Genomic DNA, 24,359 nt, shown 5'->3' with positions numbered 1-24,359 from the left:
TTGAAATGACTGACAATGTGGATTTAATTGACATATGGAGGGTTAAGAACCCCCTAGGAAAAGAAGGGACTTTCTTTTCTGAAGCTCATCTGACATGGACACGAATCGACCAAATATGGATAACTAGAGGACTGGCACCCAAGACTAGAAAGGTGGAAATCTGCCCAAAAACCTGCTCCGACCATAATGCTTTGAAAATGGAATTGAGACTAAATACAACCGGATCCTTCAGATGGAAAATGAATGACAACTTATTAAGGGACGAGAAGATTGTTAAGAAGGCCCAAAAAACTTTAAAGGACTATTTTGAGATAAATTTAAATACCACTGTGGAAAAAAGAACAATCTGGGACGCAAGTAAAGCAGTCACGAGAGGGTTTCTAATACAACAAAATACGATCAAGAAAAAACTCTGGAATGAAAAGAAGGAGAAGATATTGGAAAAAATAAGAGATGGAGAGAAAAAACTAAGATCCAGGCCTAGGTCGAAGGAGGTGCTGAGAGAAGTGAAATTTTTCCAAGCACAATATTTGAAACTGATAAATCAAGAGGTGGAATGGAAAATTAAACAAATGAAACAAAGATCTTTTGAATCAGCAAATAAGTGTGGGAAACTGCTAGCATGGCAGTTGAAAAAGAGACAAAAACTTAATACTGTTACAAATCTAGAGATTGAAGGGAGAATGGTTCAGAAACCCGAGGAAATCAGAAAGTGCTTCCAGAGATATTTCAAAGAACTTTATTCACAAGGGCCACAGAAAGATTCGGAGGTGGACCAATTTCTCAAAACCAATGGATTACAGAAAATACCTCAGGAAATGAGAACAATCCTGAATAGTAATATCACACAGCAAGAAATTGAAAGCGCCATTCAGAACCTCCAATTAGGCAAATCTCCAGGCCCGGATGGACTTACCTCCAAATACTATAAGGTTCTGAAAGACTATTTGATACAACCTTTGTTGGAGGTCTGTAACCAGATTATGGAGGGGAGGAAGGCACCGGAAACGTGGAAAGAAGCCTTCATCACATTGATACCCAAACTAGAAACTGAGAAGACCCAGCTTAAGAACTACCGCCCCATCTCACTCCTAAATGTGGATTACAAAATTTTTGCAGACATTTTGGCAAGTAGGTTTAAAAAAGTGCTTAATGAAGTGATCCATAAGGACCAGGCCAAATGCCTGGTAGGCATTTGTTTGACAACACAAGAAACATCATCGACATTTTGGAACTTTTACAAACAAAGCTTAACACTAGAGCGGTGTTAATCTTCATCGATGCGGAGAAAGCCTTCGACAACATTTCTTGGATGTTTATGAAGAAAAATTTGGAAGGGATGCGAGTGGGGCGGGGGTTTGAAAATGGAATAGAAGCAATATATTCAGAACAAAAAGCTAAATTGATAGTAAACAATGTGGTGGCAGAGGAGTTTAAAATTGAAAAAGGGACACGACAGGGGTGCCCTCTATCCCCTCTATTGTTTATTTCAGTTCTGGAGGTGCTATTGAACATGATTAGAAAGGACCGGTTGGTACAGGGAATTGAGGTCGGAGTGAAACAATACAAATTGAAAGCATTTGCAGATGACCTGGTATTAACATTACAGGAGCCAGTCTCTAGTACTAAAAGAGTGCTAGAATTAATTTCTGACTTTGGTCGGGTGGCGGGATTTAAGTTGAATAAGCAAAAAACTAAGGTTTTAGCAAAAAATTTGACAACTGCAGAAATAGATGAGTTCCTGAAAGAAACAGAATTAAATGTGGTTAAAAAAGTAAAATACCTAGGGGTGTATCTGACCTCCAAAAATTTGAATTTGTTTAAAGACAACTACGAGAAATGTTGGTCAGAAATCAAAAGAGACTTGGAAACGTGGTCAAGATTGAAACTTTCCTTGTTGGGCCGAATAGCAGCTATAAAGATGAAGGTATTGCCAAAAATGTTATTTTTGTTTCAGACCCTACAGATCGTGGACAAGGTGGAATGCTTTGGAAGGTGGCAGAAGGATATCTCTACGTTTGTTTGGCAGGGCAAAAAGCCCCGAATAAAGTTTAAGATATTAACTGATGCGAAAGAAAGAGGGGGATTTGCCCTGCCAGACTTGAGGTTATATTATGAATCCGCAGCCTTCTGCTGGTTGAAAGATTGGATCTTACTGGAAAACACTGATGTCCTAGATCTGGAAGGGTTTGACAACGCTTTTGGGTGGCATGCATATTTGTGGTATGACAAGGTTAAAGTGCACAAACTGTTTAAAAACCACATTGTCAGGAGAGCAATTTTAATGGTCTGGACAAAATATAAAGACTTATTGGAGAGTAAGACTCCGAGGTGGCTCTCACCGGTGGAGGCCAAGGCACGTAAGAGACCTAATATGGAAGCCAATTGGCCTAAATATGAGGAAATTATTGAAAAGATTGGAGACAATTGGAGGTTGCAGAGCTTGGAAAAACTAAAAAACAAGGTGCGAGATTGGTTGCATTATGCACAAATTCAAGAGGTCTTTAAAGTAGACAAGAAGGTTGGATTCCAGGTGGAAAAATCGAAACTAGAGACAGAACTGTTAGAACCAAAAAGTAAACTACTTTCGAGAATGTATAACCTGCTGCTCAAATGGAATACTCAGGATGAGACAGTCAAATCCGCCATGATAAAGTGGGCGCAGGATTTGGGGCATAACATTATGTTTGAAGACTGGGAAAGGTTATGGAACACCGGAATGAAATTTACGGCATGTAGTGCCTTGAAGGAAAACATTATGAAAATGATATACTGGTGGTACATGACCCCAGTCAAGCTTGCTAAGATATATCACCTGTCTGATAATAAATGCTGGAAATGTAAAGAGGCGGAAGGGACATTCTTTCACCTCTGGTGGACCTGCCCGAAAGTGAAGGCCTTTTGGGAAATGATTCATAATGAACTAAAAAAGGTACTTAGATTTACCTTACCTAAGAAACCAGAGGCCTTCCTCCTGGGCATGGTGGACCAGAGAGTGCTTAAGAAGGACAGAACTTTTTTTATGTACGCTACTACAGCAGCAAGGATCCTGATTGCAAAACACTGGAAGACACAATATTTACCCACACTGGAGGAATGGCACACGCAGTTGATGTATGATATGGAACTGGCCGAAATGACTGGCAGAATCCGAGACTTGGGAGAAGAAACAATTGAGGAGGACTGGAAAAAATTTAAAGACTATTTGGAAAAATATTATAAGTTGTATGAATGTTAAAAAACGCACCTTTTAGGAAATTCTAGCTTCAGTAAGGTTAAATTAAAGAAATGGAAATCAAGGTACAAGAAGTCAGAGATAGAATAATGAAACAACTTTATTGTGTTAAAATGAAAACGTACATGATTTGGGTCATAATATATTTGAAATTGGGTAACATGATAAAATGGAAGATACAATAAGTATTGAAACAAGTTAACAAATTGCAGATGTTATGTATCACAGAGAATGCAGGGTTGGGAGGACGCGGGGAAGTCCAGTAGATTTGGAAAAAAGAACAAGAAAATTTGTAACTTTCTTTTTCTACTTTTATAATATGTTCTTTATTTTTTTTTCTGTATTCATAAAACTAATAAAAAATATTTTTTTAAAAAAGAAACTCTAGCTCACATGGCCCTTGAATGTAAAATGTATGATGATCTCCGCCAACAATTTCTAGACCATCTATGTATTCCAACATAGAAACCAGAGATGGAGGTTATACGCTTCTTATTACAGGGGAGAGACCAGGAACTCACCAAGACAGTAGCTAAGTTCCTCTATTTTATTTTTTGTCGCCAAAGTACGCTACAGGATCCTGCCCTTGCTGGAGACCCACCTAGATGAAATAGATTGCTCACCTCTTCTTCCCTTTGGCAAATGACTGTACTGTTGAAATGGCAAGGAGATTACACTGGCTTATTTATTCTGAATGTTTGTAAGTGATACCAATAAAGATTTGATGATAAAAAAAAAAAAAAGCCATCTAGGTTGGTGGCCGGTCACTGGCTGGTGTAGGAGCAAGTGCCATCATTTGCCCTGTGTGAATAAGTCACTTTTTAAAAAATTCTGTCCTCAAACCTCCATCTTTTAACCTTCATTGAACATCCACAAGTTCTTCTGATAGGAAGGAGGGAGAAAAGCTTTGCTCTGTCCACTTACCCCATGCCAGGTGTAAATTTCGTAAACTTCTCTCTTTACTCCAAACAAAAAGGTCCCAAATAATTGCTTCATCCTCGTTTCCATTGCCCTTTCCCCCCCCCCCCGAACCTTTTCCAACCCTACAGTATTGTTTCTGAAGCGACCAGAACCGAACACGGCATTCGCACCACAGATTTATACCTTGGTATGGTTGCTTAGAATCGAAGGTTTCAAGGCAGTCTCACTTAAAGCAACAGGTATATTCCCCCCGTCCCTCTGCCAGGTTCCTGGATGAATACGCCAAGTGGAATGTGACCTTCTGGGCGGTGACGGCGGAAAATGAACCTAGCGCGGGGCTTCTGGAAAACTACCCCTTCCAGTGTCTGGGCTTCACAGCTGAGCAGCAGCGGGACTTTATTGCTCTCGATCTGGGCCCTGCCCTGGCAAACAGCTCCTACAAGGATATCCGGCTCATAATCCTGGATGACAACCGCATACATTTGCCCAGCTGGGCCAAAGTGGTGAGTACCGCACGGTGTTTTATTTGAAAAAAGGAGGTGGCAATAAACTCCCTCCCCCATAGCTGTCAACTTACGGATTTGAAAATAAGGGACCAGCAGCCTCAAAAATAAGGGATCAGCAGGCAAAATAAGGGATTTCCCCAGCACAGGTATGTTCAACTTCTGAGCCCCTCCGAGCCAAAGGCAGAAAGCCCAGCCAGCAGCCAAACGAAGCCTCAAGCGGTGGTTCCCACAGCGCAGCAACCCGGCAAAGGGGATGCAGCAAGGAAAACTACCGTCACCTCTCCGCTGGGAAGCGCTGAGCAAAGGCGAGTCCCCAGGCAACGCGGCCGATTTGATCGGCACAAGGCATGCAGGTTCCACCTCCCAGTCGTTCTTAGACTCCTTATTGCGTGAGCAACGCAGCCAAGCAACACAGTTGGAGCCTCTCTCCTCCCTGACCGGCAGGGAGGGAGAGGGGCTGCTTCCTTTGAAACCCGGAAAATTTAAGGGACATCATCAATAAGGGACAGCAGCGGGACATGGCTCTGGGATAAGGGACTGTCCCACTACATAAGGGACGCTTGACAGCTATGCCCTCCCCTGCCTGCCCCTCCCCCGCCACTGCTGCTTTCGGCCCACTGGAGGCGTTTTGGTGTGAAAGTAGCACTGCTAGAGCTGAAGGACTTGATTTCCTTCCTCAGGGCCTGTAAGACAGAGCTATTCCACCTGGCCTTCAGTTTGAATTAGCCTGATTCTCCGTTCCCTTTTCCCTTTCCTTTTTTTATTAAGATACCCTTCTGGGACCCCACATTTATACTCTTCCCTGGTCTCCTTGCTGGCCCTAGTAGGACAAACTTGGCCAGCAGTTAGCCCTGGTGATCATTTGATGTTTTCTGACTGGGTCGCGCGCCCCCCCCCCCCGCAAAAAAATGACCCTGAATTTTTGAATTTTATTGACATTGATACTGCATTATGTGTTTTTATGTTGTTTTTAAGTCGCATTTTAATCATTGTTTTATATTTTTTAATGTGATTCCCCCCTGCATAATAATATTAATTATTATTATTATTATTATTATTATTATTAATTTGTATGTTTTTAAATGATTTTTCCCCCTGCAGGTTTTTTGTTTTTTTGAATTAATATGCCCCCCTTCTTCCCCTACAGAGGTTGGCAGTAATCAGAGGTGCCAACGAAAATTACGGGTTGCCGGACGTGACGTCCTGACGTTGCTGTTCCCTTTCTTTCTCTGTCCGTGTGCATTTCTTCCCCCTGGCTCGATGATCAACTGACGCTTCCTTCTTTTCTTCTGCTAGGTGCTGAGTGGAGACAGCCCGGCTCACCGTTACGTCCACGGCATTGGCGTCCACTGGTACCTGGACTTCATTGCCCCCATCGCCAGCACAGTAGGAATCACCCAACAGCTCTTCCCGGATTACTTCATTATCTCCACCGAAGCCTGCGCCGGGTCACACTTTTGGGAGAGCGACGTGATCCTCGGCTCCTGGGATCGGGGGAACCAGTACAGCCGCAACATCTTGGCGGTAGGACCTGTGGTGGCTGGGCTGGGGAGGTGGTTTGGGCCGCCCTGGCTCCTTCTCTCCTCTCCCCTCCAGTTGGCAGCGCGCGAGACTCTTGATCTCAGGGCTGTGAGTTCGAGCCTTGCGTGGGGCAAAAGTTTCCTGCATTGCGGGGGTTTGGATTAAATAATAATAATAATAATAATAATAATAATAATAATAAATTTTTATTTATATCCCGCCCTCCCCAGCTGAAGCCGGGCTCAGGGCGGCTAACAACAATTAAAAAAACCAACATTCTAAAATCATTTCATTATAAAATTTATTCAAATCAAATTGATGGTAACCATTGGGCTAGAGTTCTGTGAAGATTGGCAAAGGAGGGAGTCAGGCTGTGCCCTGGCCAAAGGCCTGGTGGAACAGCTCTGTCTTGCAGGCCCTGCGGAAAGATGTCAAGTCCCGCAGGGCCCTAGTCTCTTGTGACAGAGCGTTCCACCAGATCGGATCCACAGATGACCCTTCTGACTCTTTGCAGTTAAAACCTAGCAGCTTCTCCTTACAGAACCTTAACCAACACGTCACGGGCTGGATCGACTGGAACCTGGCCTTAGATCTGGAAGGCGGACCCAACTGGGTCAAGAACTTTGTGGACAGCCCCATCATCGTGGATGCGGGCAACGATATTTTCTATAAGCAGCCGATGTTCTACCACATGGGTCACTTCAGGTGAGGCAATGCCTGCTGCTGGCATGTTTGCTGCCCTTGTGGTGTACTGGTTAGAGGCCTGGTCTGGGTCCTGGGTTCAAATCCCTCAGCGCTTACTGGATTACCTATCAGACTATCATTCTTATATGAAATCATGCGCAGGCTTTGAGAACGTAGAGAATGGACTTTGGGAGCTTAGAAAATAAATATAGATGTGTTTTAATGCAGCTACTAAGGGGGAATATTGAAAAAAGCATGAGAGAAGGGGCGACAGGAAGTCAAGAAGAAAATGTGTAACAACAACAAAATGATACCGTATTGGCCCGAATACAAGCCGCACCCGCAAATAAGCCGCATCTTTAAAATTAAAGGGTGGGGGGGAGAGAAAAAGACAATACCCGAATATAAGCCACTCCCTTAAAATTAGAGAAAAAGAAAAGTAAATTTAATTCAGGGGATAAAATAGTGGTTTTATTTTATCATGTACCATATATCTAGTATTTGGAAAACAATAGCTAAAATCGCAAATTGCTATTCCGCAGGCACTCACACCTGCAAATGGCAAATGTGGAAGAAAATCCTACAGGTGCTAGAGAGGACCTGTCAGTGGCTTGAACACCTGTTCGTAACATCGTAAATGCAAATAAAAAAGCAACACTGCACTGTAAAATATGGGGAAAGCGATGGATGACATTAGAATTAATTGCACAACAGTCTCAAGCTTGCAAACTGGCAATAAAACATTTCTTTGTTCCGTTTTACTGTATGTCTGTTTCAGCAGCGATATCGTAAAAGCCATATTTGTAAGGTCGCGAATTTAAGCCACACTTTAAATTTTCATGGTTGGATTTTTTTGGGGGGGAAGTGCGGCTTATATTCTGGCCAATACAGTATGTGTGATTGGAATTATGAATTATTGCATGGTTTGGAAGGTTTAATAAAAGATTTAATTAAAAAATCACTACTAAAATAATAATAATAAATCCCCCAGCGCTTTCCACAAGGCCAGGCTTTCCTGTTCTTCCTCTGATGAGGAACTCCCTGGCTGAAACCTGGCAGTTATCAGATTTTCTGTCTCCTCTCTCTTTCTCTCTGCGCAGCAAATTTATTCCGGAAGGCTCCCAGCGCATCGGGCTGAGCGTAGTGCAGAAAGGCTTTGGGTGCAGCCTGGAGCATGTGGCCGTACTTCGCCCCGACGGAGCTGCCGTGGTCGTTGTTCTTAACCGGTGAGCATCGGGCACTCGGGTAAAAGGCACAGGGCAGATCTTGCAAGCAGGGAACTGAGAGAGTGAGACCTGGCCAGCCAGCGGCAAGCAGGGTAAAAGCAAAAAGCAAAACGGCTTAGTGGTGTAGCAGTCTGGCACCACAGGGGAGTCTAGCCTGATAGGTGAGCTGTTCAGAAAGCACAGTTGACCATATCATGTCAATCCAACCTTTTTAAAAAAGATAAGGTAAAGATAAAGGGACCCCTGACCATTAGGTCCAGTCGTGACCGACTCTGGGGTTGCGGTGCTCATCTCGCTTTATTGGCCGAGGGAGCCACAGACAGTTTTTCCAGGTCATGTGGCCAGCATGACTAAGCCGCTTCTGGCGAACCAGAGCAGCGCACGGAAATGCCATTTACCTTCCCACCGGAGTGGTACCTATTTATCTACTTGCACTTTGACGTGCTTTTGAACTGCTAGGTTGGCAGGAGCAGGGACTGAGCAACGGGAGCTCACCCCGTTGCGGGGATTCGAACCGCCGACCTTCTGATCGGCAAGTCCTGTGGTTTAACCCACAGCGCCACCCGCTTCCCTCTTTTTAAAAGATAGGCCAGCCTTATTCTTCCAGAGCAGTCTTGTTTTTCAGCACGTGTTATCTACAGGTACCTGTTTATTTGTTTATTTATTATATAATGAGCATTCATTCTGATCTGTATGCAGGGAGAAGGAATGTAATCGAAGTTACAAAACATAGGAGCAGAACAGAGACAGTTTCCCCCCTGCCAAAAAAAAAAAAAAAAAGATTAGATAATGCAGAAAAGTAAAAAACATTTTTTAAAAACCAGTCAAATCCTCTTAAGCTAATAATTTCAAGGCTTCTGAAAGCAGTCTATTTCAGCCATGAAATGTTTGGGGGAATAGGAATGTGTTGTTGTTGTTTTTAAAAAAATCCTCCTCAATGTTAATAATGAGAGGGAGGGAGACCCATCTCACCAGGGAGATTCCACTTAGAGGGAGCCACCACCTAAAAAGCTCTGACATTGTTCAACACCAACCCATGCAGTCCTGATACGAAGTATTGTTTATTCCTCCTCTCATGTTCTTAATTTGCTTCCTTCCCCCTTCTCAGCTCCGGGTTCAATGTCCCCTTTGCCATTTCCGACCTGAATGGCCTTATTCTGACCGAGATCCCCGCCAACTCCATCCAGACCTATCTGTGGAAGCGCCAGTGAGCCCAGCGCTCAGGATTTCACCCCCCACACTTGGAAAACTGTGAGCTTCTTCAGCACGATGCACAATGATACCCAGGCCTGGTTTGAGGCCTGCCTCGCTTCCTCTCAGATCCAAGTGGGCCTTACATGGTGGGTCTACTACTGACCGGGCCTGGTTTGGGATCTACCTCATGAACTTGCACTTAAAGCGGATTTAAGTGGTGATGCTTTTGTTTCTGCCGCACATTTGAAATGAGCCGGACTGCAGGGAGACCTGAAGGAAACTACCGGAAATTCGTTCTCTTGCTCAGTGCAAGAAGAGGAACCACTCTGAGCATGAGAGCACCCAGATTGAATGAAATAATGAAATGAAATGAAATGAAATGAAATATAAAATGAAGAAGGCCCCGCTGGAAGGGTGCCCAGATTTGAAAGGGGAACAATGTGTTCTCTTTGCCTGCTGCTTAGGAGCCTGCTGCTGTTGTTGTTGTTGTGTTATGTGTGATTCTTTTTCTTGTCGGACTTCTGGCATTAAAAGAGATCCCACTTGGCCAGGTTGCCTGCTCTCTGTGTTTCCTCCTCATATCTGCAAGAGCTGTGTGGCCCCTCCACACACGCACCCCCAACTGTACCTATATCCTTGGGGATCTCCCAGTTGAAAAGGGATCATTGGAAGGGATCCTGAGGGTCATCTAGCCCAACCCCGCCCTATCTTGACACACGGTCCCCCATCCAATGGGAAACCATACCGGACCCTGCTTAGCTTTGAAAATGTGCTCGCAGTTTTAGCGCTGCACCACTTTGGATCTGTTTTAACCTCTGTGCGAACTTCCAGGCATTAGACAGTTCGGCAGCACTCAGCCATTGCTGTTCTGCTTCCACCACAAGTGGAACGGCAACTCTGCTTTTGGGTTTCTGAAATCCCAGGTTACGTTTCTGGTCACTACCACACCCGTGCACAACACTCCCCACCCCCCCCTTTCTGTGAGGGAGGAAACTACAACTCCCAGGATTCCTTCAGGGAATCCATGGCTGTAAATGTGCTTTAAATATACAGTGGTACCTTGGGTTACATACGCTTCCGGTTACAGACTTCGCTAACCCAGAAATAGTGCTTCAGGTTAAGAACTTTGCTTCAGGATGAGAACAGAAATTGTGCTCTGGCAGCACGGCAGCAGCAGGAGGCCCCATAGGCTAAAGTGGTGCTTCAGGTTAAGAACAGTTTCAGGTTAAGAACGGACCTCCAGAATGAATTAAGTTCTGAACCCGAGGTACCACTGTATGGTGAGGATGTGTGAGCCTTTTCCTCAGACCCCAACGTTGACATAAAGGGGCATGATTTTCATTGGGACCATATGCGGCCTAGGACCCACGTACCTACGGGACCGCCTCTCCTGGTATGCCCCGCGGAGGACCTTAAGGTCCACAAATGACAACACTTTGGAGGTCCCAAGCCTCAAGGAGGTTAGATTGGTCTCAACTAGGGCCAGGGCCTTTTCAGTACTGGCCCCGACTTGGTGGAACGCTTTGTCACAAGAGACTAGGGCCCTGCGGGACTCGACATCTTTCCGCAGGGCCTGCAAGACAGAGCTGTTCCGCCTGGCCTTTGGTCTGGACTCAGTCTGACCCTTATGTTTCCCTCCCCTTATAGTTTTGATCTATGGGCTACCCTTTGCCGCCCTGAGCCCGGCTCTGACCGGGGAGGGCGGGGTATAAATAAAATTTATTATTATTATAGTGGGTGGGCGTGATTAAGGTGGAAGGTGGTGGACTCTCCTTCATTTGATGGTTTCAAGAAGAGGTCGGATGGCCAACTGTCAGGGCTTCTTCAGCTGTGATTTGTGCATTGCAGGGGGTTGGACTAGATGATTCTATGAGATATTTTTCCTCACTTGGTGCACTCTCAGTCATTATTCCTGCCCCTCCACTGCAGTTTAGAGGGAGTGGCGCTGTGGTCTAAACCACTCAGCCTCTTGGGCTTACCGATCAGAAGGTCAGCAGTTCGAATCCCTGCAAGGAGGTGAGCTCCCGTTGCTCGGTTCCTGCTCCTGCCAACCTAGCAGTTCGAAAGCACGTCCAAAAGTGCAAGTAGATAAATAGGTACCACTCCGGTGGGAAGGTAAACGGCATTTCCGTGCGCTGCTCTGGTTCACGGCTTAGTCATGCTGGCCACATGACCCGGAAAAACTGTCTGCGGCTCCCTCGGCCTGTAAAGCGAGATGAGCGCCGCAACCCCAGAGTCGTTTGCGACTGAACTTAACCGTCAGGGGTCCCTTTACCTTTAAGAGAAGAAATGGATATAACGACAATGCTGTTTTGGAAGGGGTTAAAGTCACAGAGTAATTATAATAAAAAATAATAATATGATCAAAGTATGACTCCACAATAATTGCCCAGTGTGCAAGCAGTCTCCCTCATCTTTCCAAAATATAAAAATTGCCTAGTTTACTCACTAGGTGGGGCTGGAATTTGTCACAGTGCTTGGAATTTTTCTCTCTGTACCTGTCATGCTGGATAGAGACAATTAAGTCTTGCTTTACTTCTGGACAGACATGTACAGTAGTACCTCAGGTTAAGAACTTAATTCATTCTGGAGGTCCGTTCTTAACCTGAAACTGTTCTTAACCTGAGGTACCACTTTAGCTAATGGGGCCTCCTGCTGCTGCTGCTGCGTGATTTCTGTTCTCATCCTGAAGCAAAATTCTTAACCTGAGGTACTATTTCTGAGTTAGCGGAGTCTGTAACCTGAAGTGTCTGTAACTGGAGGTACCACTGTACTCTAAGCCTTTCATGACATCCCTCATTTCCATCTCTCATTTTGCATCCTTTGGCCTGCATTAAAAAACAAACAAACCAAATATTCAAACGTCTCGGCTGCCGAATGTTTTGGAAGCCAAATGCCGAAAACCCGGAAGTGAATGCTTACTTTTTTTCTTTTTTCTTTCTATTTTACAACAAGAGAACTTGACAGGCATTACTTTAATCAGGATGTAGCATTTAACCAGTTCATCACCAGAAAATAAAAGAACGAACGGCTTCCAAGGCGCGTTTTTCATTATTTTTCCATTCACTTTGCAGCCAGCCCTTTGATCATCGGTTTTCGAGCGTGTTGGAAGTCAAACAAACGGACTTCTAAAATGGATTATATTGGAAAACCGAGGTTCCACTGTACTCTGTAATTTTAATTAGTTCACCCTTCTGAGATTACAGCAAGCATTGCCCCCAAACCTTTCAGCAGTCCTTTTTTCCGGGGGTACACAGGGGTACACATACGCCTAAATGTTTTGTGAATCTTTGTACTTACGTCCATTTACTGTATTTATCTTTCCCGATTTGAACTATAAAATGGTGATCTTCTTGAGTCAAAATGAGAGTACCCCTAAACACTTTTTCAAAGAAAAAAACACTGCCTTTTAAGCATTCCATCGCAACCATAACAACTACAAACTTTTGTAAAAGAAAGAAAAGCAACTCGACTTCTCCACCAGTAGCACATTTTGTGTCTTTCCTTTGCTCCCGTGGAATTGTGATGTACACACAACTAAACCGACTAAAACTCGGCTATTTCCTGATTAGCTGTGATGTCATGGAATTTTCACAATCACTGAAACTGCTGCACTGAGGACCGTTTTGTTTGTCTACTTCCTAATAATATTCACATTGGCTGGGCGATGGAGGAAAATTGTCTCCAGTTTCCTCCCTGCCCATCAGGCAGGAGGCAGAACAGAGGGGAAACTGGGAAACTGGCCAGGAAGTCAAACCAGGAAGTCAAACTGCACTGTAGTTTTGGAACACACAGCTGTAATCTCTTACCCACCCCTATTTTAATACATCACATATGATGCATATGCAGTGAGTCCGCCACTTCCACTTGCTTTTCCTACGCAATCAGCAACCTTATGCAGGCGGACAACAAACAAACTGGGAAAACGTGGTGGGAATTTAAAAAATGACGTGGTAGGAAAACAACAGAAGGATGGCAGAGAGTGGGGAAACAACAGTTGGTTATTCTGTCCGCCATTACACTCGCCCTGAGAGGCTGTTCAGGCTTTGTCGGAGAGCTGGAGCCAGAGCTTTAAAGCTGCAGAGATTAAAACTGCACTGGAAACCATAGCCCAGGGGTCAGCAAACGTTTTCAGCAGGGGGCCGGTCCACTGTCCCTCAGACCTTGTGGGGGGCCGGACTATATTTTGAAAAATATATATGAACGAACTCCTATGCCCCACAAATAACCCAGAGATGCATTTTAAATAAAAGCACACATTCTACTCACGGAAAAACACACTTGATTCCCGAACCGTCCGCTGGCCGGATTTAGAAGGCGATTGGGCTGGATCCAGCCCCCGGGCCTTAGTTTGCCTACCATTGCCATAGCCTGTGAGTACTCAGTGTGTCAGGATTTAGATGTGGGAAGCTAGTTTCAAAATACACAGCAATTTTCTGAGTCATCCAACAGTCATGAGTATATAAAGTTGTGCTGTTGGCAACTGCAGTGAGAATCTCAGTTTGAAAAGCTGACTCATTGATTTGAGCAAGTTACATCTGAGGGCACAAGATTTGAGGGCACAAGAAGAAGGGGACGACAGAGGACAAGATGGTTGGACAGCGTTCTCGAAGCTACAAACATGATTCTGACCAAACTGCGGGAGGCAGTGGAAGACAGGAGTGCCTGGCGTGCTCTGGTCCATGGGGTCACGAAGAGTCAGACACGATTAAACGACTAGACAACAACATCTTAAAGAGTAAAACCCAGGAGGTTTTAAGGTTCATTTTAATTCTGATTGCATTTTAAACAGAGAGTATGTTTATGCATGGTTCTATGTCTGTGCTAATAGGCATTCTTCCCTATTTGCAATGGCCTCTGGCTACAAGCAATAAATGTTTATCAGGTAGCAAATGATTCATGCAGCCTCTCAGCCTAGTCGACCTCACAGCCTTGTTGTGACTATAAAACTGAACAAGTCTTATAGAGCAAATAAATATTACAGTGGTACCTCGCAAGACAAAATTAATTCGTTCTGCGAGTTTTTTCGTCTTGCGAATTTTTTGTCTTGCGAAGCACGGGTCACCAAAGTCTTCAAAAACCTCAAAAAAGGCTACCACAACGCATGCTATGAGTTGCTCCTCGAAGTCAAGTCGCAACTGCACCTCTTCAAGCAATGCACCCTGGGTATTAACGGTTTTTAAAAAAGGAAACAAACTTGCAAGACGTCTTGCGAAGCAAGCCCATAGGGAAATTCGTCTTGCGAAGCAACTCAAAAAACGAAAAACTCTTTCGTCTTGCGAGTTTTTCGTCTTACGAGGCATTCGTCTTGCGAGGTACCACTGTAAATGTCCAGCTGCCCGAATTCTACTATGCGGGGACTTCAACGCCTGCATTGGGGATGGCTCAGAAGGAAGCCGAACATCACAAGAAATAGATCTCAATGACATTTTCCTCTTTACTTGCACTTCCATGGATAAGAAAGTTAACCCTCAAGGACTGAAACTTCTAGAATGGGCTTTTCTGCATGATTTTCTAATATTAAATGGATGCCCAGCTGACGCCTCTAAGGGCCAACTTACCTTTTTACACAGTAGGGGAGGAAGTGTCCGAGACTACTTTATAGTTTCACCACCACTTTTCAGCCTGGTGAAAACAGCAGATGTGTTGGTAAGAACCAAAAGCGACCATTTCCCTCTTTTAGTTACTTTAGCTCCTTTCCTGGATTGTCAGCTCCCTGCAGAGACAACGTGTTCAGTTGGCGAATCTTCGGGCACGTCAAGAGTGAAATGGTCTTTGAAGTGTTGAATGGTCTCTTTAAATGTGGAGGTTCATTATTGTTTCACAAGATGTGTATGTCTTTAACGACCAGAGCAAATAACGTGACCCAGTTTTACAGCTGTGAAACAGTATAGCAGGTGCTGCTGAGTTGTGATAATTAAGCTGTGTCAGCAATTGGGTATAGTATATAAAGAGCAGCACCTAGCTCTCTCAGTACCCTGGGGGGGGGGGTCGGGTCGGGTCGGTGGTTGGGTCATGCTTGTTGATATATTTAGTGTAAAAGGCGTTTTAGTTTTTGTTATTAAAACCTTGATAAAGTTATTTTTGAGTTCGTTGTAAAGCATGGTCTCCCCAGCAAGCTTTCTGCAGCGCAACTAAACTGCAAATAGCCAACATGAAGGTGAATGATGAAATACATAGGATCTTGGAGAGTGATTTAATGAAGAGCCTAAAACACCACCTCATAAACACCTCAACAAATCAGTACACTCTTCAGACCCTACTTAGCTAAGGCCAAGGCCACAAATTGTATACAGGGAAATCAGGGGGGTGGTTTGACGAGCAATGCAAGGAAGCAAAGAAAGATCTGGTATGTGCTATTAGAATCTATCGGGGGAAACCTTCCGAAACCAATAAAGTGTTACGATATGGATGCAATGCAGCTGCAAAGTGCTAGCTTGAAAAGTAAACATGTTGGGACTGTCCGTGGGAATCAGAGGGACAGTCATTTCACAGTGCGAAGCACCGGAATTAGCTCAGAGTGTAATATGAGCTCTTCCATTTGTTCCTATCCACGAAGTGTTTGTCTCTTCACTGCTGGAGCTTGAAGAGAGCAGTCATGTTTTTTGTAACGCTGCAAAGACAGAAATAAAGGCATGTAAATACGTTTCTGTCTATCTCTTTCCCCTGCCCGGGGGGGGGGAGGAAAGGGGGTGTGTTCTTCTCACGTTTGAGAAGAATCGCCGATCGAGACCTTGCCTGCGCCTGCTGGGGAATGCAGCCAGGGAGGTCAACAGGGAATCAAGCCAGGTGCCTGGGAGAGTTGCCAATTTCTCCTGATAAAGGGCTTGATATCCCGACATAAAGGAAATCTAGAAAGGAGCAGAGTAGCATATAAGAAAATCCTCAAGAACAAGAAAGCAAGCTTTGTGAGAAGCCAGTGGCAAGAACTAGCGCTGGCAGTGGCTGAGCAAAGAGAGGACAAGTTTTGGCTTCTGGTATCTCAGGGCATGAATGAATCAAGATCAACACTAGACGCCACCATATCAGTACAACGTTGGGTGGATTACTACGCTGAACATTTTGGAGAACAGACAGGGCAATCGCCCGATGCAGAGGTGATGATCGATCAGTCAAATTTACCAGAGTGGCAAGCGGTGACCCCTGTAGAGATAAAATATCTGATAGGGAGTTTAAAACTAAACAAAGTGCCAGGTGAAGACATGATGCCTCAGCAAAATCGAAAGCAACACAATGGCCAGAAACAATTACAGTGTAGAAAACTTTATGGAATAATGCAAAACATCAAAACTATCAAACTGAAGTCTCTGAAAGTCCTTGAATAAGTCACGGTGCCAGACTTTACCCTGCAGAGATCAAGCTTGTAAAGGTTTGTATAATCAGCAAATGTCCAATTCTGATGTCCAACTCTGAACTCTGATGAACAGTGTTTCCGGATAGCAACTACTGTTTCGTTCAGTTCTTCATCAGCCAATTAGTTCAACAAACACTTGTAAAAAGAAAGATGTATAATTTCTTCATTGACCAATCTTTTTTCGAATTGATATAATAGCCATGAGAATGAAAAATACTCTGGAACAGTGGCTACATAATCGCATGAGCACTGTTCCAGAGTATTTTTCATTTTCATGGATGTGTCTGTTAGTTTCTGTTTTGCCGCTGTGCAGCTGCTTAGAGTCACAAGACTCTGTTTACATTCCAGATACAGTCCAGGCTGTTGGAAGTCTCACGGAAGACAGGAGACGGATGTGATGTTTACTGGTTTCCTGTTCCTTTGTTTTCAGTTGCTCTCTGCTTTCCTAGAGAGAGGATGATTATTTCTTTGCTGTCTGCGTAGTAAGAAATAAAGCATAGTGATGTAGCCATAAATCTCATCACTTCCCTGTGCTGGAAACTCAGCTGAACGGGAATGTACCTGAGGCCTCATCATAGGCTCAGGTCGTTAATTATCGTCGGAGGACTCGGCTGGAGGAAAATGAGCTTTATCAGCTTGGCCGAGCCGAGATCCCGACAGTGTCCGGATCAAGGGAAGTCATAGTACTGCTCTGTTCTGCCTTTCTCAGACCACACCAGGAGTACCGCGTCCAGTTCTGGGCGCCACGATTTGAGGAGGAGATTGATAAGGTGGTAGGTGTGCAGAGGAGGGCAACCAAGTTGATCAAGGGTCTGGAAACCAAGTCAGATGAGGAACGGTTGAAGGAGCTGGGTACGTTTAGCCTGGTAAAGAGGAGACTGAGAAGAGATATGAGAGCCATCTCTTCAAACATCTAAAGGGCTGTCCCATGGAAGATGGAGCAAGCTTGTTTTCTCCGCTCCAGAGACTAGGACCTGAAGCAATGACTTCAAGTTACAAAGAAGGAGATTCCGACTAAATATCAGGAAGAACTTTCTGACAGGAAGAGCTGTTCAGCAGTGGAATGGTCTTCCTCAGAAGGTGGTGGATTCTCCTCCCTTGGAGGTTTTTAAGCAGAGGTTAGCTATCCATCTGTCATGGATGCTTTAGCTGAGATTCCTGCATTGCAAGGGGTTGGACTAGATAACCCTCGGGGTCCCTTCCAACTCTACAATTCTTTGATTTTATTATTCAAAACTCTGCTCTAAACTCTGGCTTTTGTCCTTCTCACTATCTGCCAGCTGTGGGAGCAAGCAGCCCTACCCATTTTTAATTAATCACTGATTTAAAAAAAATATATGTTCTAAATAGTTGCTTTTAACAGTTTTTGCCATGACCTTTATTGCTTTGTTCTTTGTAGCAAAAAGGAACCTCAAAACAGTTCAGAAAATCATGTGGTGTATAAATTTTTATGAAATAAGTAAATGAAATAAACCTTTTCATCTTTGAGATGTACCTTAAGCCATTTGGCTAGATTTGTTTTAAGCATTTTAAATACTGCGTACACTGAGTATTTAGATTGCTGCAACGTGCCCTGAGATCTCGTGAAGAAGGGCGGGTAGGAAATATAATGAATGAGTAAACGACTAAACAACAAAATAATAAACCTTTCTCCCTAGGAGGGTTTTTGTGTGTATGACAACTCGAGGATGGGCAGAAATTCATCAGGTGCAGCTTTCCTCTGTGTTGGAGGGAGAAAACTTCACCTCTTGGTTGTTGTTTTTTCCATGCACCTGCTAAAAGACAAAAGAGTCATTGCAGGAGCACACAAGTTGCTATGTATGCATTTAATGTATTAGTTCCTTCCTACATTCCCTTAATATAGAATCATAGAATCATGGGATTGGAGTTGAAAAGGACCCTGACATTTTGCCACCTCAAAGGTACACAAATCTGCCCTCAAGGCAGGCAAACTAATGGTACCACTTGAATTAATGAAGCCACGGATGTAAAACTGCTCAAACCACACAATTAAAATTCCTCCCATGTATTTTCATTCTTGACCCACAACGAAGATTCATATCCTTCTGGAGGGAGCAAGCAAAGATTTGTTTAGTCTGCTTCCTCTTCTTCGTTTTGTTTTGTTTTATTGTTGTTATTTATTAAATCTGTATACCGCTCACCATCTGTATATCACAACGCAAAATGACAATATAAAAAAACACAAAACACATAATAAAAATAAGAACAACCACAAACCAATCACCCCCCCCCCCAGTTCTTCTTGTTGGTGTCTACATTTTGTACCGAACCTAATTAACTTTACGTCCCTGGTCTTATAGTCGGTTGGAATGCAGCTAATCGCTCAGATGGTACATTTCTCTGAATTTTAACGATGCAAATTTGATGCCAGAAAATTGCACAAAAATCGATACTTAATGGGAAATGCATGATGAGATGCATACAAAGAATGTATATACTATACAGTGGTACCTTGGTTCTTGAACTTAATCCATTCCGGGTGTCCGTTCGACTCCCAAAACAGTTTGAAAACCAAGGTACAGCTTCTGATTGACTGCAGCAGCTTCCTGCACTCGTTCGGAAACCACGGAAGCCACGGCAGACGTTCAGCTTCCGAAAAACGTTTGCAAACTGGAACACTCACTTCTGGGTTTGCGGTGTTCAGGAACCGATTTGTTCAGGAGCCAAGCCATTCAAGTACCAAGGTGCCACTGTATTAGGGAAAGACTGTGAACAAAATGTATAAAATTTACTTGCAAGTGTGTGTTTGCGGGTTTTTTAAAACTCATATAAAGCAGGGCGAAATAGACTTTTTAAAAATAAAAATAATAATTTTTATTAGTTTTCAATTACAATCTAATAATAGCCTCATTGAACACAGGAGTGCCTGGTGTGCTCTGGTCCATGAGGTCACGAAGAGTCGGACACGACTAAACGACTAAACAACAACAACAACAAATAGCCTCATTATAACAATACCAATTTATAATACAATTACGAATACCAATCATTCAAATACCAAGTTATATAATTTTGCCCCCCCCTGCATTCTAGAATGAATGGTTTGATGATTTTATTTCTGCGTTCCAAAATCTTATTAATTTCAATTACATTCCATCACAATAATACTCCCTCATACAACAACTGCAATATTGATAACTCTTATTCGTTTTGACACATTAAATGATTTATAAAGCTACAAGTAAGGCACTCAAATTATATCCTTGTTCTTCCTGTGTGTGACAATTATTCTGTCTGCGCTGTAGGGCAGAGTAGACCTAATAATACACAAAAGCATCACAGAATAGAAATTGGCTTCCGGTTTCAGAATATTACCTAATGTGCAAATGTATCTACATGTGAGCTGCAGGTTAATCCATGATCACCATAAACATACATATTTAATCAGATTAAATTGTTTAATTGGACGGAAGCTCTAATGTGTGTGGGGTTATTTGGGGCCGTGGCGCTGTGGTCTAAACCACTGAGCTTCTTGGGCTGGCCGATCAGAAGGTCGGCGGTTCGAATCCTCGCGATGGGGTGAGCTCCCATTGCTCCTGCCAACCTAGCAGTTCGAAAGCACGTCAAAGTTCAAGTAGATAAATAGGTACCACTCTGGCGGGAAGGTAAACAGCGTTTCCGTGCGCTTCTCTGGTTCGCCAGAAGCGGTTTAGTCATGCTGGCCACATGACCCGGAAAAACGCGGGTTGCGTTCACTTCTGGATACCAGCGGGGCTCCGGAATGGATCCCGTTCGCATCCAGAGGTACTACTGTACCTTTTTAGGAATAAAAAAGCCCTAAATGATAACCTCCAGTTTTCCTCATATACCATATGGGGAATATTTGTCCCTTTCTTTATTGCATTCATGTCCTGCCATTTTCCTCCCAGGAGCTCCAGGTGGCCTAAATGTTCTCCCCCTCCTCCTTTAATCTCCACAACCACCTTGCGAGGTAGTTTAGGTTGAGACATTGCGGCTTGCCGAAAGTCACATCCTGCAAACTACATGGCCAAGTGGGGAATTGATCCTCGTCTCTTCCACGTCCCAGTCTGACATTCTAACCACCTCCCCTCATGGGCTCTGAACAGGATATGTTTGTGTAGATCAGACCCTCCAAGTACCCCTATTTTCCAGGGACAGTCCCAGATTTACAGAAGCCGTCCCAGTTTCCGATTTGACCCCAAATGTCCCGCTTTTCCTTAAAGGTAAAGGGACCCCTAACCATTAGGTCCAGTCATGGCCGACTCTGGGGTTGCGGCACTCATCTCGCTTTATTGGCCGAGGAGCCAGCGTACAGCTTCCGGGTCATGTGGCCAGCAGGACTAAGTCACTTCTGGCGATCCAGAGCAGCGCACGGAAACGTCGTTTACCTTCCCGCCAGAGCAGTACCTATTTATCTACTTGCACTTTGAGGTGCTTTCGAACTGCTAGGTTGGCAGGAGCAGGGACCGAGCAACGGGAGCTCACCCCGTCACGGGGATTCAAACCGCTAACCTTCTGATCGGCAAGTCCTAGGCTCTGTGACGCCCCTATTTTCATCGGAGAAATGTGGGAGGGTATAGAGTTATGCGACCCCTGAGCCAAGGAGGTAAGTAGCTATGTAACCTTTAGAAGACATCTGAAGGCAGCCCTGCTGAGGGAAGTTTTTTAACGTTTAATGTTTTTTATATGTGTTGAATGCCGCCCAGAGTGGTGGGGACAACCCAGTCAGATGGGTGGGGTACAAATAATAAAAACTACTGTTATCAACACCATTGTCATTATTGTTATTATCATTGAATAGGACGTGCCTATTTTCATCAGATAAACTTTGGAGGTTAGGGTACCTTGTCAGTGGTTGACCTAAATTTTGGGGTCCCCTGAAGTTTCAACTGTTTATGGGGATGCCTTTACAACCAGTAAAGTAACCACTGTTATCTTTTTCAAGACAGATCGCCCCAAATTTCCCAGGAGATTGCGTTTTGAGTACAGTGGACACTTGGGTTGCAAATGTGATCCGTGCGGGATGCATGTTCGCAACCCACAGCGTTCACAACCTGCATCTGCACACGCGCGGGTTGCGATTCAGTGCTTCTGCACATGTGCAAAGTGCAATTTAGCGCTTCTATGCATGCATGACCGCCAAAACCTAGAAGTAACCCGTTCCGGTACTTCCGGGTTTCGGGGGTCCGCAACCCGAAAAAACACAACCTGAGGCGGCTGTAACCTGAGGTATGACTGTATCCACTTAAGTACTTTCATGAACTCGTTGCTATTTCTCCAGTATCTCTGTTAAAAAGGGGGAAAATTGCATTAGCCACAGCAGAACAGCTAACTTACCACAAAACTCCGCCATTACAACATTCCAGATCCTCCAAGTGTCCCATTTTCCAGGGACAGTTCCAGATTTACAGAAGCTGTCCCTGTTTCTGATTTGATCCTGGAACATCCCGCTTATCCTTAGGATGTCCCTATTTTCTTCAGAGAAATGTTGGAGGGTTTGTTGAGATATATATACAACAAATAATTAATAAATTTGAGTTGCGCAACTCAAATTGGGTCTGCTAGACCCAATGTTTTAAAAGCAATGTGGACAAAATTCATTTCGGGGGGGACAAAATTCATTTCATTTGTAAGAAAGCAATTGAATGCCACAAAAGGGCAACAAGAACTTCACAGACTTATTCACAGCTGTCAACTTACAGATTTGAAAATAAGGGACCAGCAGCCTTGAAAATAAGGGGCCAGCAGCCAAAATAAGGGACCTGCAGCCTCACCTGTTCCAGGCACTCCAGTCTTCCTGTCCTCCTGCAGTCTGGTCAAACTCAGGCTGGGTAGCTTCGAGAACACTGTCCAACCAACTTTGTAACCAGAGGTTCAACTGAAGAGAATCTGAATCACATGCACCACAAGGCCTATGCAGCCTCAACTTAAGATGGCTCCCCAGCCTGGCTTTGCACTGCAAAGTTTGCAGCAGCACGTGCAACAAAATGGTGTCCAGCATTCAAAAAACCCCTCAGCTTGCATTAACTAGCCACACACAAGGCATGCAAGCTCCACCCCCCAGTCGTTCTTAGACTTCTTATTGGGTGAGCAACACAGCCAAGCAACACAGTTAGAGCCTCCCTCCTCCCTGGCCGGCAGAGAGGGAGGGAGAGGAGCTGCTTCCTTTGAAATTTAAGGGACATCATTTAAGGGACATTTAAGGCACATCCATCAATAAGGGACAGCAGTGGGACATGGCGCTGGAATAAGGGACTGTCCCTTCAAATAAGGGACACTTGACAGCTATGGACTTATTCCATTTTGTGTCAATTCCCTCATGCCTACACCTTGCCCCCCCCCCCAATTCACTTGGCCTGGGAATTGTTGGACTGTCCCAAAAAGCGCTTCGGACCTCACATTAGAAACATAGAAACACAGAATTGTGGAATGGGATGGCACCCCAAGGTTAATCTAATCCAACCCCTGCAATGCATGAATAATACATGTCCCCTAGATCCTTACAGATCCACTGTGATCCACGCAACGGTCACCTCCAGACTGGATTATTGTAACTCGCTCTACGTGGAGCTGCCCTTGAGACTGACCCAGAAACTCCAGCGGGTGCACAATGCTGCGGTGAGACTCCTTACGGGGTCAGTGTGGTGTAGTGGTTAAGAGTGGTAGATTTGTAATCTAGGGAACCGGGTTCGCGTCTCCCCTCCTCCACATGCAGCTGCTGGGTGACCTTGGGCTAGTCACACTTCTCTGAAGTTTCTCAGCCCCACTCACCTCACAGAGTGTTTGTTGTGGGGGAGGAAGGGAAAGGAGAATGTTAGCTGCTTTGAGACTCCTTCAGGTAGTGATAAAGCGGGATATCAAATCCAAACTCCTCCTCCTCTTCTTCCTCGCTGTGGGACTAACCCAGAAACTCCAGCGGGTGCAGAATGCTGCAGTGAGACTCCTTACGGGGTCCTCGCTGTGAGATCACATTCACCCAGAGCTATACCAGCTGCACTGGCTCCCAGTGGAGTACAGGATCAGGTTTAAGGTGCTGGTTTTAACCTTTAAAGCCCTATATGGCCTAGGACCCTCGTACCTATGGGACTGCCTCTCCTGGTATGTCCCACGGAGGACCTTATGGTCTTCAAACAAAAACATATTGGAGGTCCCGGGCCACAGAGAGGTTAGGCTGGCCTCAACCAGAGCCAGGGCTTTTTCGGCTGTGGCTCCGATCTGGTGGAACGCTCTGTCACAAGAGACTAGGGCCCTGCGGGACTTGACCTCTTTCCACAGGGCCTGCAAGACAGAGCTGTTCCACCAGGCCTTTGGCCAAGGCACAGCCTGACCCCCTCCTTTGGTGATCCTCATAGAACTGTAGCCCAGTGGTTGCCATTAATCTGATTTGAATTTATTTTATAATGAAATGGTTTTAGAATGTTGTATCATTTTACTGTTGTTAGCCGCTCTGAGCCCGGCTTCGGCTGGGGAGGGTGGGATATAAATAAAATATTATTCTTATTAACAGATGGTGTCACCCATATTACATGTGACGTGTCTGAGCCACAGGGACCATGGACGACGACAACAAAATGGCAATTAGAAGGTTATGAAACGTTCCTGGAATCATCTCCTCGCTCAGTCTCCCATTAATTCAGTTCTGGGGATCCTCCTCTTTAACTGTAGATGCCACCTGGCTTGAAGAGCCAGAATTTCCATCTCAGTTCCTATAAAGATACAGCCTTCAGAGCCTTTGG

The 24,359-nt window shown here is 44.6% G+C and overlaps 1 protein-coding gene across 3 annotated transcripts in view; it reads left to right on the top strand.

The window, feature by feature from the left end:
- The window catches only part of LOC310833248 (lysosomal acid glucosylceramidase-like), a 53,357-nt gene extending 43,522 nt beyond the window's left edge, over window positions 1-9,835 (top strand). For all 3 annotated transcript variants that reach the window (XM_083715827.1, XM_083715826.1, XM_083715828.1), the window contains exons 7-11: window positions 4,422-4,659; window positions 5,959-6,186; window positions 6,725-6,888; window positions 7,968-8,093; window positions 9,202-9,835. In XM_083715827.1, coding sequence (XP_083571953.1) covers window positions 4,422-4,659; window positions 5,959-6,186; window positions 6,725-6,888; window positions 7,968-8,093; window positions 9,202-9,304 — 859 coding nt within the window. In that variant the 3' untranslated portion in view covers window positions 9,305-9,835. The remainder of the gene's footprint in view (window positions 1-4,421; window positions 4,660-5,958; window positions 6,187-6,724; window positions 6,889-7,967; window positions 8,094-9,201) is intronic.
- Window positions 9,836-24,359: the final 14,524 nt, after the last annotated feature.

This window comes from Podarcis gaigeae (genome assembly GCF_964106915.1).
Source record: "Podarcis gaigeae genome assembly, chromosome: 16".
NCBI lineage: Eukaryota > Metazoa > Chordata > Lepidosauria > Squamata > Lacertidae > Podarcis > Podarcis gaigeae.
The sequence above is the reverse complement of the archived record's forward strand: the minus strand, read 5'-3'. Positions and strand labels throughout refer to the sequence as shown.